General features: G+C 40.0%; 1 protein-coding gene across 1 annotated transcript; it reads left to right on the top strand.

Annotated features, from left to right (window-relative positions):
- Positions 1-3,334: 3,334 nt before the first annotated feature.
- Positions 3,335-18,799, top strand: LOC132004829 (dnaJ homolog subfamily A member 2). The gene is made up of 9 exons (XM_059381393.1): positions 3,335-4,159; positions 5,603-5,662; positions 5,974-6,197; positions 8,929-9,009; positions 9,258-9,391; positions 11,472-11,668; positions 16,370-16,514; positions 16,695-16,822; positions 17,575-18,799. Exons 1-9 carry the CDS (start codon positions 3,884-3,886, stop codon positions 17,764-17,766), a joined length of 1,437 nt encoding a protein of 478 aa, XP_059237376.1. The 5' UTR covers positions 3,335-3,883; the 3' UTR covers positions 17,767-18,799.
- Positions 18,800-21,314: the final 2,515 nt, after the last annotated feature.

Raw genomic sequence — 21,314 nt, 5'->3', positions numbered from 1 at the left:
TTAACCCACCGAGCCACCCAGGTACCCCTGAAGAAAGGAATCTTAAACAGGCACCACACCCAGTGTGGAGTGGGGCTCAATCTCCCAACCCTGAGATCATGACCAAAATCAAGAGTCACTTAAATGACTGAGCCACCCAGATGCCCCTCAACATCCATTTTTAAAGATTTATTTATTTGACAGAGACAGAGATAACAAGTAGCAGAGAGGCAGGCAGAGAGAGAGAAGGAAACAGGCAGAAAGCAGAGAGCCGGATGTGGGGCTTGATCCCAGGACCCCGGGATCACGACCTGAGCTGAAAGCAGAGGCTTTAAACCACTGAGCCACCCAGGCGCCCCATAAACATCCATTTTTAACTCACAAGCAAATTGGACCTTTACAGTGTGCTAATTGACATCAAAAGGTCTGACATGACACTGATAGGTTAGCAGTGGGGCTATTCACCATATACAATTATATACACGTGTGTGTGTGTGTGTGTGTGTGTGTGTGTGTGTACACACACACGTGTATACACCATATACAACCAGTTGCCCCATCACTGAACAATCTCGTTTAGGAAGCACAAAGAATTTAGTGATCTAAACCTCACAACTTTTTCTGCCCAGAGTAGTACCATCAGTCCTGTAGTCCTAACATCATCTTGACAAGAGCCATGAGCACCTTCTTTCACATCGCCTGAAAAAATATTTTAACTGGCATCACCTGCCCTATACATTCAAAACTAATTAGATAAAAGGCTGAAAGGGGCACCTGGGTGGCTCAGTCAATTAAGCATCCAACTCTTGGATTCAGCTCAGGTCATGATCTCAGGGTCCTGACATCTAGCCCTGCCACCGGCTTCCTGATCAGCACACGCTTCAAATTCTTTCCCTCTTCTCCCCTTCGGCTCCCTGCCCCACCAAATGCATGTGTGCACGCACATACGCATGCTCCCACCCTCCCTCTCTCTCTCTCAAATGAATAAATTTTCTTTAAAAAAAAAAAAAGACTGAAACCAAAACTGACCTGACTTAATCATACATACAAGGGCTGTCTGTAATGGATTGATTACATGGTTTGTATTGTGTTAGTTGTGAACAATATAAAGGGCATTAAAGCTATTACAATTCATATACTTCCTCCCTAGTCCTTAAATACCTCCTCCCCACCTGAACCCCTCACAATTACATAAATACACCAAATTTTAAAAATTTCTAAAAAGGAATTGAACAGGGGCACCTGAGTGGCTCAGTGCGTTAAAGCTCCTGGGATCAGGCCCCCACATGGGGCTCTCTGCTCAGCGGGGAGCCTGCTTCCCTTCCTCTCTCTGCCTGCCTCTCTGCCTACTTGTGATCTGTGTCTGTCAAATAAATAATTAAAAAAAAAAAAAAAAAAAGGAATTGAACAACAATATGAGCCTGGCAGAAATCTGAAATCACTCCAGCTTCAAACTTTAAATCATTTGCCCAGAGAGAACAGCCCTCAGATGACTATGACTCAGCATTTCATGGTGCCTGAGACATGAAGTGAGATAAAGGTCTTGTTCTCTTCATGGCATTAGCTAAATATGGAGCTAAAATGAAAGAGCTACCTTAAACTCACAAAGTCAGTAGCTGAAATGTTAGTGCTCACAGGTGATGACAGGGAGAGTATAAGCCAGTTGAAACACACAGAACTGTTCTGAAATAACTTGTTGACTTATAAAATTAGAAATAACAATTCTGATCACAATTAACACTCAGAAATGAAGTAACTATTATAAATAAATGAAAACAAAATTAAAATGTGAATTATGTTGCTGGTTTAGAGACAGGTAAAAAATAACTTAGAGCTAAGGAGAGAATTTACCTAGCTATTCACTAAAATATCTAAAATTGAACCAAGTGAGGACTTTTTTCCACTTGTTAAAAAAATTTAAAAAAAGAAAGAAAAAGTTGAGTAAAACTGAAACAAACAGAAAAGTCCAGTTCTTTTTGACTCTTTATGAGCAGAAATAAAGAAAATAAGGTAAACTACATAAAGGTTGCAATAAAGACAGTTTTCAGTTCATATTCTCATGTGGAGCAAGAACTGATGAATGAAGAAAGTATGGTAACTGGCAAGCAGGGAGATCTGGAGAGGTGAGATCATGAAAAAGGACTGAGGGGCATTCCACATAAGCAATGGAGGAAGCTGGGGAATTCCGCTCAGGAAACGCAGGTATTTAAATGAAAAACAATGAACAGACATATGGAAACAGCCTACAGACAAATGGGCAAAAACCAATTGCTAAAATTTGGCTTTAACTCCTGTTCCAATTATGTTATTAACTCTTTTAATTCTCAAAACAAGCCAATGACATAAATAGTATTAAACCTAGCTTTACATGTGAGGAAATAGACTCCGAAAAATTAAATAACTTGCTCAAGGTCACATTGTTAATAAGTGGCAGATCCAGGCTACCAACCCACATGCTCTAACTCCACAACTTTATACTGCTTTTTATGAATGTCTCAAAATGTGAAATTACTGAGGCCTACTGCATTCAAAACCAGACCTTGTGGGGTACAGAAGAATGAATTTCCCCTAAGTAATCTACAGCCTATTAATGGAGTTCAGACTCACACAAAAATACTGTTCAAATTTCACATCCGACACGACTAGGAAAGGCACAACAAGGGTAGTGGAAACTCGTACGAGAAAAGTGGTGTTCACCCCGCTGTGGAATCAAGTAAAAGTTCACTGAAAGAAGAGCATTTTCGATAGGATTTAAAGAAAAGGGAAGAGTTGGGTGGAAGGAGTACCAGGTCTTCCCACCAATGACTCCCCAGAATTTTCAGGATAAATTGCAGTCCTTGGCAGGATACTCAAGGCCCTCCACAACTATGGCTGGAGGAATGCCAAGGAAGAGAGATTATTCTGAGATGGTTATGCTGAAGTCTTTACGACGAGTTTGCGTTCCAAAGGAGAAGAACATCTTATTTTTATGTCTCCATAAACCGTTAGGGAGTTGAAGGCCGGCACTGCGGCTTCTCCTCTTGTAACCCTCCCCTCCCCCAGTCCAGGTGACTGTCCATCACAGCACGTGGTGGGTGCACTGCAAACATTTTCTGAAATGAAGTAAATCGATGGGCATCAATCACCGGGTAACTGTCCAGCCAGGCTGCCTTATACCCTTTAGAGCTCTGGCGTTGGCTCATTTTAATGCTATAAAGTTAGAGACTTGAACATGTGATCCAGAGGCAACGGGTCAACCCTAATTTGGACCCGGATACCACAAATCAACTGTGAAAGGTCGTTAAGGCAACTCTGAAAATCCAAACATGGACAAGGAATTAGATGAAAGACTTTTAATTTCATTAAAAGTGGCTAGGCCTTCAAAAGTCATGTCGGGTACATACACTTATGAATAAAATGGTTTCCCTTAAAACACTGGAGACTAGGGAGTACCGGCGGGAGGAGACAAATGAAACAAAATCGGTAAAATGTAGCTATAACTGTTGTACTCTGCGATGCAACATACTACTTGCAGGGATGGTTAAAAATTCCTTAATACAAAACATACACGACAGACAGAGACACAAAGACACACACACACACACACACACTCAGGTGCTGTTTTTCATCTTAAACCCCGAGGGAACCAGACGCAGAGGGTCCACCTGCGGCATCTCGGAATCGGCGGACGACCTCTGCGGGGCCTCCCGCGGGGGCCCGGCCTGGCTTTCTTGCCCGCGATGCTGACCGAGGCGGGTAGCCTCTTCCTCCCCCTCAGCACTCTCCATAAACGCCTTTCGCACGGAGCTGAAATTCTTGGAAAGCGCGGATTACAGTTCTCTCAGTTTCTACGCTGGACCCCGCCCGCGTGACCAGACCCCGACGAAAAGCCAGCCTACCGCGGAGTCCTCCTGCACGACCCCCAATGCCCAGGGCCCAGGGCTTGGGGGCGGACTCCGCGCAGCGACGTCACGGCGCGCCGTGCGTCGGGTCAAAGTTCAGCCCCGCCCCTCTTTCCCTCGCTGTCTTCCTCGGCCTGCGCTGCCGCCGACGCCGCTGTGGGCCTGGCTGCGCTCCGTCTGCTCCGTCGCTTACTTCCCTAAGCGCTGCCCGGCCGGCCGCCATGGCAAACGTGGCCGACACCAAGCTGTACGACATCCTGGGCGTCCCGCCCGGTGCCAGCGAGAACGAGCTAAAGAAGGTAGTGGGGAGCGGGACGGCCGGGCAAGGTGTGAGGGGCGCGGGCCTGCTCGGCTGAGGCGGCCAGGCCGCGCTACGGGGCTGCCCACGAGCCGGCGCCGGACGCTGCGGGTTCGGGCCGGGGGGCGGCAGCGGCAGCGAGACCGGCCTCGGCTGACCTTGGGCCGTCGGCCCCGCCCGCCCGCAAATGCAGCAAATAAAACCCACCCCTGCGCAAACACGACGGGAGCGCTTCCTTCCTCCCTCCCCCGGCAGGCGCCGGAGGCCGGGCGCTCCCGGGAGGCTGCAGCCTGCGCGGCCCTCCCCGCGCGGAGGTCATCACCCTGGAAAAACAGGTTGGACAGAGGCGCACAGCGCATCTCGGCCTCGGGGGAGACGTCTACGCCGCGGTCGTCGGCTTCGGAGCCGAGTCCGGCCCGGGTCTAGGGCCTGGCGGGCGGGTTGAGGCCGCCCCCGCCGGTGCCTCCGGACAGTTGAGGATGTTTCCTGGGTGCCGCAGCCGCTGGAGCGCCTCCCTCTCTTCCTCCTTCGCCCACCGACCCCGTGCGTCTGTGTATTGTTCTGTGGGCAGGTAGCCTGGCTGTGTGTACCCGCTTCAGGAGTAGCCCGTGGGTCCCAGCCAAACACCTGAGTGTACACTAAAAATAAATAGAAGGCCTTACTGCGCTCTGCGGTGCTGCGAATCTTTGATCTCGAGATTTCAAAGCACTTGCGGCATGTGACTGAGCCCTACACAGTCTTCACCGAGCTTCAAGTATCCAGATTTGTAAGCTGAGAAAAAAGGAGACTGCTCCTTAGGCCTTGGGACGGGTAGAGTTGAGAGTAAAATGGACTTCCTGTTACCTTACCGGAAATGCTAGTCTGTATTATATAATTCATGTGTCTGTGAATAAAGACTTAAGTGCTGTGTCTCCTAGCCACCTAAATGAATGCAACTTCACGAAAACTGAAGTCACTCCAATTAACTAATACCCTAATTAATCCTTCACATGAAAAAATAAAAGGAGCTTCTCTTGGCTGATGTTTCAGCTACAGCGAAGGTAGGAGCCATCCTGAGCAGAGGCTCTACCCTTAGCTTAATTGTTAGTTAAAATGTTTCGCAGTTTTAACAAACTTAACGATCTTTTCTTTAGCGTTCACTGGAGTCCTCTTGGTATGGCTACTGGCCATCAGAGACATTTGACAATAATGAAAATACCGATTTCTCATATTTTGTTTTTGGTTACTGAGTGAACAGTATTGAGGCGAATAAATTAGTAAATAATATTGAGATTTTCTCGGCTTATGAATCCAGATTGTCAAACAATCTCAATGAATAAAAGATGTTTTTGGAAGGTTGTGGTTTTAACCCATTGCTTCTCAGAAAAATTAATATTTAGTATTCATAAATCGTTAAATCAGATTTTGTATGTAACCTTTTTAAAATTTTTCTTTTGTATTGAAGGCATACAGAAAGTTAGCCAAGGAATACCATCCTGATAAGAATCCAAATGCTGGTGACAAAGTAAGTTACTTGAGACTTTTCCTTAGAGGTTTCAGTTTTAAATTGCCCTGCTTGAAAAAAGGAATCTTGTAAAGAAAAGTCCCATGTGTTCCCATTAAGCCAAACTTTTACATGAAGAGTATTTTGGTTTTGTATTGGGAATGCTAACATTCCAGGCAGTCGTAGGTGGGAGATAAGACCAGAATCAAACCAAAGGTAATTTATAGCTTTTGTTAGAATAATTGGGTTTCAGGTTTCAGTAGCCTTTCCCCCACTCCTCTACTTGAAAATCTAATTGTTTTCCTTGTTGCCTTTTTTTTTTTATATAATAGTTCAAAGAAATCAGTTTTGCATATGAAGTACTGTCAAATCCTGAGAAGCGTGAATTATATGACAGATATGGAGAACAAGGTCTTCGGGAAGGTAGCGGTGGAGGTGGTGGCATGGATGATATTTTCTCTCACATTTTTGGTGGGGGATTGTTCGGCTTCATGGGCAATCAGAGTAGAAGTCGAAATGGCAGAAGAAGAGGAGAAGACATGATGCATCCACTTAAGTGAATATCTTTTTTTTTCTTTTTAAAAAAATATTGAGTACTATTTTTTCAAGTAGTAATGCTTAGTAAAGCTAAAGGTATCAAAAATGTTCTGTCTTTTGTCAGAAAAAAAATCTATTTCCTCACTGTCCTCATTGGATGACTAAATTGAATTTGATAACCTGGGTGTCTGTATTTTGCTACACATCTTAAAGGATGGTTGATGTTTCTACTGAGGAGGGGGATGGTTTTGTTATATTGGTCTGAAGCCACTTGTTACTATATAATTTAAAATTACAATAATGAAGATTATTTTCTTTTAAGTATTTAAATTTTCCAAGTTACTTTTTATTTAAAAACTTACAAAGTATGGGACTGTGACTAGTTTGTTTACATGTTACAGTCACTCATTACTTGATCCTCAGTGTGAACTCTCCCAAATTGGTTTCCATGGAGCTTGCTGGCTTCTAGCCTGACATTAACCTGCCAACATATGAATGGTGTCTGACCTTGGTCTTAGACTGTGAACCCATGAGCCCTCTACAGTATGAAAATAGCTATTTTACTTCGCAAAGTTTGTGAGGTCTTTTATCGCCTTTTCGTGAACCAGTAATGGTTTTACTAGCAAATACCAGAGACTTTCAAGTGTTTATTTAAAATATTTCATTATTATCTGATTTATATATTTGAGTAGATAAGAGGAAGTGTAAACTTCTACATTATTTGAATCTCATTCTTAAATTTGTTTGTATTTTTAAAGAATTTATCCTTAGAAATAAATTATCAGTTGGATATTCTTCCAAGTATGGTGGGTTAGTTGATACAGAAATGATTTAAGAAGTAAATAAGATCAGGAGAGTACTTGCTGTGCCTTAATAAATTCTTAATACTTTAAAATTTTTTCAATGTATACAGTAGATGCTGTTTTCTTTTAACAGTATTAAAATTTACCTGTTGTTACAGGATTTCATTTTGGGAGGCTTTATAATATTTCATTCCATGATTTATTTAAGCATTCACCTTTTCTAGAGGATGTTGCGAATTTTTTTCTGTAATAAATAGCTGCTTTGACTATCTTTATATACAGCATTGTCTTTTCTTGGCGGAGATATCCAGGCAGGCTTCAGTGTTTTGAGGCTGATAACTACAACTAAATTGCCTTATAAAGGATTGTGCCAGTTTAGCATCATTGGTGGAGAGTGTCAGCTTGGCCAGACCATTACCCATACTTTTCCTTCATAAGCCATGTTTGTTGAAGTGTCTGTATTTTTCTGGCCTCTTATGTAGTGGTTTTGGTTTTGTATACTAGTGTAATTTGATATGTAAGGAGGAAATGAGCTACCTATTTGTTTTCTGTAGATGATTTGGTTAAAGATTGTTATGGGTATAAAAGATGCAGCCAGTTGCTTTTGTCTAATTAAGTTGTAGCTATCTCATTGGGAAGTGTTGGTAGTGTTTTATTCTTACACTGCCTAGAACATACAAATTTTAGCTTGAAGTAATGATTTTGGGAAAGTTTGAATACCACAAAATAAATAGTATAGGTGCTTTCTTTACTGCTAAAGGAGATTTTGAAACACAATGAGAAGAGTAAAACCACATTAATAGCATTGCTCTCAGATCCTAAAGAATAATATTTTTGAGACTTGATATACATAGATTGTTTTGAGGTTAGTTTGGAAATGAACAGTCCTGTAATTCAAATATGCTATATAAAGATGAATTGGATTTTATCAGGTTTTTTTTTTTTTTTTTTTTAAGATTTTATTTTTTTATTTGAGAGAGAGACAATGAGAGAGAGCAGGAGAGAGGAGGTCAGGGAGAAGCAGACTCCCTATGGAGCTGGGAGCCCAATGTGGGACTCGATCTGGGTACTCCAGGATCATGACGTGAGCTGAAGGAAGCCACCCAACCAACTGACCCATCCGGGCGCCCTCAGTTTTGTATTTTTAATAGGCTTTTAAACTGTTCTTTTTTAAAAAAATCATAGACCCCTTTGGAAATTTGTTAAAAGTTGTTCAAAGTTATAATTTTGGTTATAAGTCAGTGGGTCCTTCTTAAACTTCTTAAACTTAAAGACTTAAACTTAAAAACTTAAACTTAAAGACCTCTTAAACTTCTAGGCTCTGTTGAAAACCTGTTCTTTTCCTCCTCTTTATCCCACTGTTGATAAGGTCTCTTTTGTTTTTTGTTTTGTTTTGTTTTGTTCTTGAGACATACGCAAGCTAAGTTGCATACGACTCCTATAAATTGTAATATAACTTTGTCACCTTTCTAAAAATTGTTTTTGGGGGGAGCAGAGTCTTTAGTAGAGCATGGACTCTGGAGCTTTGCTGCCTGTGTGACCAAGTAAGGCAAGTTAACCTCTGTTCAGTTTTGTCTTGTAAAAGGAGGATAATAATTGTATCTCATTCAGAGGGTTGTATTAGATGGAGGCTCCTGCCTGAGGCCAGAAGAAGGTTGTGGTGCTTGGGTTTGTTCGGTTATCAGCTCTATCAGAAAACACAGTATAGCGAATTGTTGGCCTGATCCTATAGGCTGTGGCTTTGAGCATCATATATACTCTCCATAATCATAAAATTCTTCTGCTAATTTGAGTCACAAAACAAAAGTTCCATCAGTTGACTTAATGTAAGATGATTTTGAATTCTTTAAAAGGTTATAGTAAAATTTGCTGTGCGAGCTGTCATTTATATCTTATATTTAGAAGCGTTTGGCAAAATTTGATTGGACCTAATTCTTTTCTTCCCAGAGTGTCTTTAGAAGATCTGTATAATGGCAAGACAACCAAACTACAACTTAGCAAGAATGTACTCTGTAGTGCATGCAGTGGGTAAGTGTGTGTTCAGGTTTATGAAATAAATTAATTTCTGTTCTTTCAGTGGCACATTTAGTCTATACCAGGTAAAAATTGTTCATGATTTAAACTACCCAAATGGAACATTTTCTGATACATTTGAAAGTTTAAATACTAGTCATTGAAGGTTGAAGATGAAGGTGTGAAAAGCACATTTCCTGTTTGTCATGGCCAATGGTATGGTCTGTGGGCAAAAATCTAACTTACATCTTTCCTTCCTTTAGCCAAGGCGGAAAGTCTGGAGCTGTTCAGAAGTGTAGTGCTTGTCGAGGTCGAGGTGTACGCATCATGATCAGACAGCTGGCTCCAGGAATGGTACAACAGATGCAGTCTGTGTGTTCTGATTGTAATGGAGAAGGTATGCATGCCAATACTTCTCTGCTTTTATGTTGAAATGGATTGGAAATGCAGGAATTGGAGAGGCTTATAATTTTTCTTTTTTAACATGTGTTTGTGTTCATCTTCTTAAAGATACAGAGTTCTAAAAGACGAATATGAAAGTAATTATTCTATTACGCATAGGCTGTATGAACACAACAGTAGATTTGTTTAGTGAAATGTTAGTCTTCTTTAGTTTCGAAAGAATGGGCAAAGTTTTTTTGTCCCTTTATATTTTTAAAGGTTATATTTGATAAAGAGGGAGACAGCACATTGTTCAGTTATCATTTTGATAAGTGGAGGGTTTTACTGTAAGCTTTAGCTTGCTAGCTTTTAAGCAAAATGGGAATTGAAGCTCTTCTCACAGAAGTAAATACTTCAGGGTTTTTGTGTTTTGGGTTTTGTTTTTTTACTACTTCATGTTTTGAATGGCTTTGAAATACTTGGGTTCAGAGTGATTTCTTTCTTTCTTTCTTTTTTTTTTTTAAAGACTTTATTTATTTGAGAGAGAGCATGAGAGGGGAGAAGGTCAGAGGGAGAAGCAGACTCCCCCCAGAGCAGGGAGCCCAATGCGGGACTCGATCCCAGGACTCCGGGATTATAACCCAAACTGAACACAGTGGCACCCAGGCGCCCCCTCAGAGTGATTTCTGAAACTACTACTCACCTCTGTCCTTGTAGTGGTTTTATAGTTATAGACAATATATAACCAAATGGACATGACCAACTTCCAGCTAAACATTCCTTAGAAAAACGGGCATATCCAATTTGGCCTGTGGGTTTTAGTTTGCCAGACCCTGTTCTAGAGCAGTGCCATCTAATAAATTTTTTCTAGAGTGATGTACAATGATATACAAAAATGCTACAAAATTTTTCTAATAAAATATTTACACATTTTTCTGTGTATGCAATGTCAAGTATGGTCACCACTAGCCACCTGAGACTGTTCAGTATGTGAAATGTAGCTAGTGTGACTGAGCAACTGAATTTTAAATTTTAATTAAATAACCACAGATGGCTGATGGCTACCATTGGGCAGCACAGTTCTAGAGCATTTTTTTCCAGATTGGTCTAGGAAGTGGTGAAATAATGGAGAAACTGTATATTAAATTCCCCTCCTGGAAAGTCTCAGTGCACTTTACCTTATTAAAAGCTCTAACAGTTCTATGTACTGTTACGAGGAATTGATGTTTTACAGAACATAATTTTTGAGAGTAGTGTTCTAGAAATAGTCCCTGAAGTCATTAATTATATATGCTACCTAAGCATTAAAATGTGCCAGTAATCAGCCAGTAGAAATCAATGCTATTTTTTCACAATGTACTGTGTAGAGCTTCAGTTTTACTTTATTATACCACCAATTAAATGTTTCAGAAGAATGCTTAGAAAAGAAACTGTGTTGTCCTAAACTTGGTTTGAGGATACTCAATGTCAGCTAAAATTTAGCCATCTCTTTATTGGTTTTGGAAATATCTCAATGATAGTGTACCTAAATAAAAGGAAGATCTGTAATAGGATGTCTGGGCAGGGGTTAGTCTAGGAAATAAATAAAATCACATACCCAGTATACAAAATTACAATGAACCATAAAAGATTTTTTTAAGTTTTTATTTGGGCTGTCTCTGTAGAGTTAAACTTCCATGAAACTAAGAATGAGGACAAAAAATGAAGTAGCACTTTTAGAAGCTTCAGCATCTGACTACCCATTTTGTTTCCTTGATCCTTAGGCTTTGTTTGAACTTTAGGAAGTGTAGTCAGGAGTCAGGAAAGTATTGTTTAAGATATATTACATTTCTCATAACATTTCTTCTTGAAATGGAACCAGGTAGCTGGGTTCTTAAGGTAACTTGTAATAAGATGTAAGTTTCTGTTATTAAGAATGATAATTTAAAAAAAAATTTAAAAAAAAAGAATGATAATTTAAACAAAACTTTTTACATAGAGGTTAAATCCAAAACATGTATTTAATTAATAAAAATATTACAATAGTACAATATTACAATAGTACAATAGTACAATGTAATACTCTTGCTGGGAGTTTGAATGTTCTCTCTTTTTAGGAGAGGTAATTAATGAAAAGGACCGCTGTAAAAAATGTGAAGGGAAGAAGGTGATTAAAGAAGTCAAGATTCTTGAAGTCCACGTAGACAAAGGCATGAAACATGGACAGAGAATTACATTCACTGGGGAAGCAGATCAGGCCCCAGGAGTGGAACCAGGAGACATTGTACTTTTGCTACAAGAGAAGGAACATGAGGTAATTTCCTTTTTGTTTGTTTGTTTAATTTTTGTTTTATTCAGAAATGGCTCTCGTGGTTAAGATACAGGTTAGATCTTTTTGGGTTCTGTGGAACAACACTGAACATAGAAGTTAAGTGGTTGGGCTAAGTTTATAAGAACTGACTGTTTAGTAGACCAACAGAGCAGGTGCAGTCAGAGCACTGAAAAGGAGTCAGTTTTAGTCCCAGCTCAGCCATTGGTTAGCACTATAATCTTAAGTAATCCTGTTGTCTCTATACCCCAGTTTCCTTGTTTATGGAAAATAAGGGCATTGGACCAGATGATCTAAGGCAGCTCATTTTTCATTGTGAAACTCCTTTGATGAGTGGTGGATAGGACTTCAGTTTTCAGTGCTGCTCTCTTGATTTGTTTTACATTCTGGGTTTACCATGTGACCTTTTCTTAAAAGGTTCTGCAGTTTAAAAAAAATTTATTTTGGGGGTGCCTGGGTGGTTCAGTTGGTTAAGCATCTGCCTTTGGCTCACCTCATGATCGTGGGGTCCTGGGATCAAGCCCACATTAGGCTTCCTGCTCAGATGGGAGGGAGTCTGCTTCTCCCTGTGCCCCTCCCCCACTACTCCTGCTTGTGCTCTCACATTCGTGCTCTCTCTCAAATAAATAAAATGCTAAAAAAGTAAAAATAATTATTTTGGAAAAAAAATAATTATTTTAGATACATATCGTATGTTATATACAAGGCATAATTAAGTGGTCCAACGATGTGATCTAGTATGTATTGTTTTGTTTACACCATTACACTTTTTTTTTTTTTTTAAGATTTTATCTATCTATTTGACAGAACTTGAGAGCACAAGCAAGGGGAACAGCAAAGGGATAGGGGAGGCGCAGATTCCCCACCAAGCAGGGAGTCCAGTGCATATACTGAGGGCCTTTATTCTTGAAGACGGTATTCAGAGCTATTCGGGAAACCTCTTTAGTAATAACCCATATTCTTGACTATAGAAGCTTTTCACAAGGTTCTGGCATCATACTTGATCACATTGACTTGAGTTTCTCTAAAGGTTCTTATATCACAAGTCAACCACATTTCTAGCTTTTTGTTGTTGTTGTTGTTGTTGTTTTAAAGATTTTATTTATTTATTTTTTATTTATATTTATTTATTTATATGACAAAGATCACAAGTAGGCAGAAAGACAGGCAGAGCGAGGGAAGCAGGCTCTCAGCCGAGCAGAGAGCCCTATGTGGGGCTCGATCTCAGGACCCTGAGATCATGAACTGAGCTGAAGGCAGAGGCTTTAAGCCACTGAGCCACCTAGGCATCTCCCCCCACCCCTGCCTTTTTTTTTTTTTTTTTAAGATTTTATTTATTTGACAGATCACAAGTAGGCAGAGAGAGGGCACCATTTTAGTTTGTACTAAAAATTTTTCCTCATTTGATGGTGATTTCTACAAATAAAGTAAATTTTGAAAATCATTTAAAGAATTTAATAGAGAGTAAAGCTATATTGAAATGTAGATTCTGGGAATTTGATTGGTTGGATTAATTCCCTAACTAGATTGTAGCTTGCTCTCTCCTATGTTAGCCTTTCTCAGGATAAATTTTTTACCTCAGCAAATCTATAAATTACTATATATATTTAGACCCTTTGTGGATATTGCCAAACCTACAGATAGCAAGTGCTTCTTGCTTAGTAAAAAACAGTAATTCCTAGAATTCTGCCTTAGGATCTTATAGGTTGAAATATTTGTAACTCCTTTCCTCCCAGGTACCCCACCCCAAGACTTATTTATTTATTTATTTGAGAAGGACAGAGAGGTCGGGGAGGAGCAGAGGGAGAGAGAGAATCTCGGGGAAACTCCATGGTCAGTGCAGAGTCCAATATGGGGCTCAGTCTCACAGCCCTGAGATTAGGACCTGAGCCTAAAGAAAGCAAGAGTGGGGTGCCTGGGTAGCTCAGTGGGTCAAAGCCTCTGCCTTTGGCTCGAGTCATGGTACCAGGGTCCTGGGATCAGGCCCCACATCGGTCTCTGCTTGGCAGAGAGCCTGCTTCCTCCTCTCTCTCTGGCTGCCTCTTCCTATTTGTGATCTTTGTCTGTCAAATAAATAAATAAAATCTTTTAAAAAAAGAAAAAGCAAGAGTCTGATGGTCAACTGACTGAGCCATCTAGGTAACCTGAAAATGTTAACCTTCTAAGAAAATTTGGCTCAAGTAGTTAATGAAAAAGCTTATAGTTACTTTGGGGCTCCCCCCCCCCTTTCAGCAGTTGTGCTAAAGGAGTTGGTCAGGCCATGGGATTAGGGTGAGTGCTATAGCCAAAACATACAAATCTTCCAGTCAGAAAACATTTCAATTTTGAGACTGCTTTATATCATGTGTATTCGTCTTTTAGTACAGGTGTGTGTATGTTTTGGTGATAATGGCTACAGTTGTGCATTTGCACAAGGAACCACAGTATCTGGTGATGTTAGTCCCTTCTTAATACTTTGTTTTCCAGAAATTATCATCGCTTTAAGTCTTTAACTGTCTGGTTCTTCGTAATTCTTCCTCATTAACCTGGTTTTTCAAAAATTCCCCAAATTCCTATTTGTTCTCTGTTCAGATTTTAGCATCAAATTTTCTAGCCTACTCACTCCTCCACCAGAGTTCCCTGCCCACCGAAACAACCCTGATACCATCTTCAGTTGGAATCATTTTAAGTTGAGCTCCCTTCTAAGAACATGGTGCCTCTTGTTCCCTACTTCTGATGTAGCTTTAACCGAAGGGTATTTGGTTATAGATGGTTCTTGGAATAATAATGTGTGTGTTTTTTTTTTTTTTAAGATTTTATTTATTTATTTGACAGAGATCACAAGTAGGCAGAGGCAGGCAGAGAGAGAGGGGGAAGCAGGCTCTCTGCTGAGCAGAGAGCCTGATGCAGGAGTCCATCCCAGGACCCTGAGATCATGACCTGAGCTGAAGGCAGAGGCTTAACCCACTGAGCCACCCAGGCACCCTTGGAACAATAATGTTACAAGATGTTCAGAAACACTGGCATTTTGCAGTTATAAAAAACATTAAAACATCCTGTTTGAGGCGCTTGGGTAGCTCAGTTAAGCATCTGCTTTTGGCTCATCAGGGTCCTGGGATTGAGCCCCACATTGGGCTCCCTGCTCGGCAGAGAGTCTGCTTCTCCCCCTCCCTCTCCCGCTGCTTGAGTTCTCTGTTCTTTCTCTGTCAAACAAATAAAATCTTTTTTAAAAATGTATTTAATTTGAATTTAGTTAGCATATACTATATTATTAGTGTCAAGGGTAGAATTCAGTGATTCATCAGTTGCATATAACGTGAAGTGCCCTCCTTAATGCCCATCACCCAATTATTCCATCTCCTGTCCAGGAATCCTCAGTTTGTTTCTGTTGCTGAGTCTCTTGTGGTTTGCCTCCCTCTCTATTGTCTTATTTTTCCTTCCCTTTCCCTGTGTTCATCTGCTTTATTCTTTGGAGGAGAGACTATTTCATATAGAAAAAAATCTAGGTGAGACCTTCCATTGCAATTTTGCTTCATCTTAAATTTCAAGAGCTAAGTAAAGATAGTGGTAAATTCTAATAAGCAAAAGTTATGTTAGGTATTTGTGCAATTGGACGTATTTTTGCTACACATTGAAAGCTCAGAAACATACTTGATGTTTATTAAATTATCTTTGCATTACTTAGGCCATAGGCTAATAGTGTAATTAGTCAGTGTTAGCACTGCTGTTTGATTTACGTTCATCTAAGCAAATTTTTCACATTTACAGAGTTTAAATGTAAAACTTAAACATGTGTAAAGCATGATATTGAGTCCATTTAGTGGCCAAGCATTACTGGTTAGGCTTTTTTTTTTTTTTTTTTTTTTTTAAGATTTTTTTTATTTTTATTTATTTGACAGAACACAAGTAGGCAGAGAGGCAGGCAGAGAGAGAGGAGGAAGCAGGCTCCCTGCTGAGCAGAGAGCCCGATGCGGGACTTCCCAGGACCCTGAGATCATGACCTGAGCCGAAGGCAGCAGCTTAACCCACTGAGCCACCCAGGCGCCCACTGGTTAGGCTTTTTATGTTGAACATAGGCTCTCACCTTCCCCTGTTACGATCATGTCTGGTGAATCTGTTCTACAGAATCCCCCTTGACTGTCTACACCTTTTGCTCAGAGGCAGGGCCAGAAAATAAGCCACAATTGCAGAATATCCCTGGTTGTGGTTTTTGGAGCCTCAGCTATGCTTTTATCAGCCAGTTTTCCCAATTCCAGTGCTTTTCTTTTCTTTTCTTTCTTTCTTTCTTTCTTTCTTTTTTTTTTTTAAAGATTTTTATTTATTTACTTGAGAGAGAAGGCAGAAGCCCAGTGGAGGGTGAGGGAAGGTATGGGCAGAGGAGGAGAAACGGGCTCTTCGCCAAGCAGGGAGCCCAACTTGGGGTTTGATCCCAGAACCCTGGGATCAGGACTCAAGCCAAAGGCAGATGCTTAACCAACTGAGCCACCCAGGTGTCACTCCAGTGCTTTTCTGATAGGTGTTCCTAGCATATTACATGAGAATAGCTCGGTTTCCTTATATAAATTTATGAAATTAGGGAGGATGACAGTTTGGCTTTTACAGTGAATGGTAGAATGAAGGTTTTGAAATCGTTTCAAGGAATACAGCACAACAGGGTGTGGCTCCAATTTTTTTTTTTTTAATGTGTTTTGTTTGCTTTATTTATAGGTGTTCCAGAGAGATGGGAATGATTTGCACATGACATATAAAATAGGACTTGTTGAAGCTCTGTGTGGATTTCAGTTCACATTTAAGCACCTTGATGGACGTCAGATTGTGGTAAAATACCCCCCTGGAAAAGTAATTGAACCAGGTAAGTCTTGATTTTTGTCTGATCCAGGATTCCATGTGGAGGGGTTTTTTTGTTTTGTTTGTTTTGTTTTGTTTTTGCAGTTAGTAAATTTTTATAGTAGGTGACTTTCAAAAAAATATCGAGCAGCTTTCTTCTTGGGTAAAATTCTAATAGTTTTCTTTTTACTTACTCAAATAATAGGTTGTGTCCGTGTAGTTCGAGGGGAAGGAATGCCACAGTATCGTAATCCCTTTGAAAAAGGTGATCTTTACATAAAGTTTGATGTGCAGTTTCCTGAAAACAACTGGATCAACCCAGACAAGCTTTCTGTAAGTATTCTCTCTATATATAAGCGAGAAATTACTTAAAAGTTTAATAATGAGGTGGTCCTTGGTCACCTTTGATTTGTTTTTGGTGCTAAGATTAGAACATGTAATTTGTAAAATTTTGCTATTTAAACATTGATCGTTGGGCTGACCTGGTGATTATTAAAGGCAAGGCTTGGGGCACCTGTGTGGCTTAGTTAAGCATCCAGCTCTGTTTCAGCCCAGGTCATGGTCTCTGGATTGTGAGATTAAGCCCCATGTCAGGATTCTTGCTGGATATGGAACCTGCTTAAGATTCTCTCTCTCCCTCTACCCCTACTCTCTCTTTCTCTCAAAAAAAAAGGATTGCTGGTATAAACGTTGATGGTGCCAAGCAGGGAATAATAAAGAATTAAAGCAGACTGGATATAAGTTTGTGGGAGGATTGAGACAACCCAAACACCAGATCCCTTACCTGAAGGGGCAGCCTCCCAGGCTAGCATTAGTTATTCCGTGCAGGAAGGTGTGTCTTAGGCAAAATTTTCCAGTGTTTAATTGTTGGCAACTAATTCTGTTTTTTTGTGTCCTAAGCAATATTGGGATGTACAAAAGATGTCTGCAGGTTTGACCTGTGGGTCATCAGTTGGTCATCTCTGGCTTTAAAGTACACTAGATTTAACTCTCAAAGAAGCATATATTTTGGATTGTATCCAGAGAGAAGGCCAAGAGATAGCTCACAAACTTAACATTTTTATTTCGTTTTGATTTTCGTGAAGGAACTAGAAGATCTTCTACCATCTAGACCAGAAGTTCCAAACATAATTGGAGACACAGAGGAGGTAGAGCTTCAAGAATTTGATAGCACTCGGGGCTCGGGAGGTGGTCAGAGGCGTGAAGCCTATAATGATAGCTCTGATGAAGAAAGCAGCAGCCATCATGGACCAGGAGTGCAATGTGCCCATCAGTAAACTCTGCAAACAAATTGCACAGGTGGATTTTCTTTCCACATTTGCCCGGTTTGCTTTCAGCGATCCAGCTGGAGTGTCTGGTCAGTCCAGATGAACTGATGGACATCTGTTGGTCTATGTGTAACTTTTAAAATTGGTATAGTATCTACAGAGTGTATAATTTAAACTAACCACAAAGCTTTACATCTTCATTTTGACTGTTCTGTAGCAGAATAAAGCACTTGAAAGGAAATAAGACTCCCTTTCACACATGGGTTATAAGTTTCAGTCCTGGTATCCGTGCTTGATTTTTTTATCAGTTTTGTGTAGATTTTATGTTTCATATTTTAAATCCAAATCCCACATTGTAAAGTTTGTGTACAATTTGTCCTGAAGCTTTGTGTTTGGCTGCACCTGCGTAAGCTGCTACAAATAGAATAAAGAATTTCATAGCCTGTATCTATCATTTAGATGCATGGAAAAATGGGCTTTGCACACAATGGGTTTGGAGCTGACTGGGAACAATGGAAAAAAATAACATTAGCTGTGGTTGTAAAGTCCCCTCCACTTTTTTTTTTTTTTTAACCATCTTGTGAAAGGTTTCTGAAACTCGATAATAAAAAGCAGTTGGTATAAATTATTCTTTGTGTCACATTTTTAGAAGGAAGAACATACTTTGAACTGTAAAATGTATCCTTAAACTGGAGAATGTATCCTTCATTCTGGTTCTTAAGCAGCCCTTAAAAACCCATTGGCCTGAAGCTTATGCCTCAGGTATGTGCCCATTTTATAGTATTAAAAGGCAAAAAGAAAGTTTGGTATGTTGGTAGAAACAGGCTTTATTGGCTTCAATTGATGCTTTGTACAGTCAAGGACATCTGAGTTATGTAACTCATAAGTTACGATCCTGAGCATCCGGGCCAGGTTAACCTAGCCTCTGTATCTCCCCACCACCACCCCTTTTAAAAATAAGGTAACATCAAATCAATATTAGAACCATGTCTGCATAGAACCTGTTAAAATGCTGTTTTCATTAAATGTTAAGTTAAATATTCTCTGTCTCCATTAAGTTGAATATTTGAGATTGGGGGAAGCATTGATTACTAATGTTTTATAGAAAAGTAAGACTCTTAGGCTGGTATGAGAAAAATCAGGTAAAACTGCTATGAAGAGGATGTTGTGTTGCTCTTTCCATCTTCTATTACCTTCTTTTCATTCCCAGAGTAGATATTTTTAGAACACACTTTAATTTTAGGGAGAAGAAACATTAGTTGTACATTTTACATTTGTAAAAGAACAAAGAGGGAAAAGTGAAAACTAAAATTTAAAAATGTATTATGCCATCCCTGAGCCTCAACACAGTACTTGTAGTTTATTTCTAGGTCTACCATAACCTGAATGGGGGGCATGTGGTGGGGGTGGGAAGGGTCCTGGCATTAATCAAGGCCTGTGAGGTTTAAATTATTGCCCTATCCTCTCTACCTCCATTGTACAAAAAATATTTTACAACCAGCCTGGGCAAGATTCAACAGCATAGTAGTTTTGTATCCAAGGTTACTTCCCCACAACCACTTTAAGGGTAAGAAATGCAGTGGCAATATAAAGTTTGTAGCCTTTCCAATAAAGGTTTATAAAACATTAGAGTTGTTCAGTGTAGTCTTTTTTAATTCTTCTACCCAGGTTTTTTTGGCCATAGTGAAAACCATATGGAAGGAGAATCCAACCTTGTTAAAATCTGTTATGCACTCGGCCATGCTCTGCTTTGTCGAGCACCTGTACACAGAATAAGCATCTATGATATTGACATTACAGAGTCTTTTTAACAACTTCATTGAAATAACTCCCGTGCTGTTAAATCTTTTTTTAAAAATGGTGTACAACTCAGTGGTTTCCGGTATATTTACAGAGTTTGCAACCATCACCACTAATTCCTGAACATTTTCATCAACCCCAGAAGAAAAAAACCCAAATCCATTAGCATTTACTCATTTTGTTCCCCAGCTCCTAGTACAATCACTAAGCTAGTTTCGTTTTGTATAAAATGGGCTCCTAACAACATGTGGCCTTTTGTAAGCTATTTATTTAGTATGTTTCCAAGGTTTATCCCTGTCATAGTATGGATCAGTACTTTGTAGTAATCTGTTGTGTAGCTAGCAATACCATGCGTTTGTTGACCCATCCATCAGTTGATGGACATTTGGGGCTTTTTCCATTGGAATAATGCTACTATGAACATTCATGTATAAATTTTTGTATGGACGTATTTATAATTCTTTAAGATCTGTTCCAGGTGTGGAATTGCTGGGTCACATGGTAAGTGTTTAATCCTTTGAAAAACTGCCAAACTTTTTCAGAAAGTCTGTACCATTTTAAGTCCTACCAGCAATGTATGAGATTTCAATTTTTCCACTTTAACTGCCAACATTTGTTAGTACCTGTCATCCTAGTGGGTAATGAAGCAGTTTTTTATTTTCATTTGCCCAATGTCTCATGATGTTAGCCATCTTTTCATGTGCTTACTGACTATTTGTGTATCTTAGGAGAAATGTATTCAAATCCTTCGCCACCCCATATTTTATTCAGATTTTCCTAGTTTTTATCTTTTTCTGTTCCAGGATATCCCATTATATTTAGTCATATCTGCAAAGGCTCTTCTGCTGTGACAGTCCTCAGACTCGCTTTGTTTTTGAAGACCTACAGGGTTTTGAGAAACACTGGTCAGCTATTTTGCAAAATGTCCCTTGATTATATGTGTAAAATTTCTCACAGCACTAGTTGCAGGAATGAATCAGTATAATGTTGAAAAACCTGTTTCCTCTGCTCATAATGCTTCTGACACTACCTGGAGTTAGGGCAGACCCCGCAGGTTAAGAACTCAGTCCCACTAGACTACCCGACTTAAGGTGTCAGTCACAAGTCCCAGGTTGTTGCCTACACTTCTAACCAACTGCTCATCAGTGGTACCCACAACCCCGTCTTCGGGTTGCTAGAATGGCTTATAGAACTCAGGAAAACACTACTTATGAGATTGCCAGTTTATCATAAAGGATACAACAGGAACACCCAAAGGGAGGAGATGCCGTGCCTCTGAGCACATCCTTTTCCCAGCACCTTGATGGGTTCGCCAATCTGAAGCTCTCTGGCCCCTGTCCTTCAAGGTTTCTGTGGAGGTTTCATTCATAGGCACAGCTGATTAAATTCATCAGCCATTTATGGGATTTTGGGGTTTTTTTGTTCCTATTAACCTTTTGTTTTAATGTAGAGTCTCAAAATTCAGTGACAGATTTTGGCCAAGTTATTTCCATTAAAAAGTACTGCTTTTAAAAAACTAATAACCTAAAACTGCCATACATGTGCACACACAAAAAATGGTTCACAAAACATTGTCTTTTGGCTTTACAATGCATCATTAACCAGTCTTACCATTAAATGGTGTCATCAAAGCAGTGGACAAGAAGGCAGCTGGAGCTGGCAAAGTCACCAACTATGCCCAGAAAGCTCAGAAGGCTAAATGAATATTATCCCCAATACCTGCCACTCCAGTCTTTTTTTTTTTTTTTTTTTTTTTT

This window comes from Mustela nigripes, chromosome 17 (assembly GCF_022355385.1).
Source record: "Mustela nigripes isolate SB6536 chromosome 17, MUSNIG.SB6536, whole genome shotgun sequence".
Lineage (NCBI taxonomy): Eukaryota > Metazoa > Chordata > Mammalia > Carnivora > Mustelidae > Mustela > Mustela nigripes.
The sequence above is the reverse complement of the archived record's forward strand: the minus strand, read 5'-3'. Positions and strand labels throughout refer to the sequence as shown.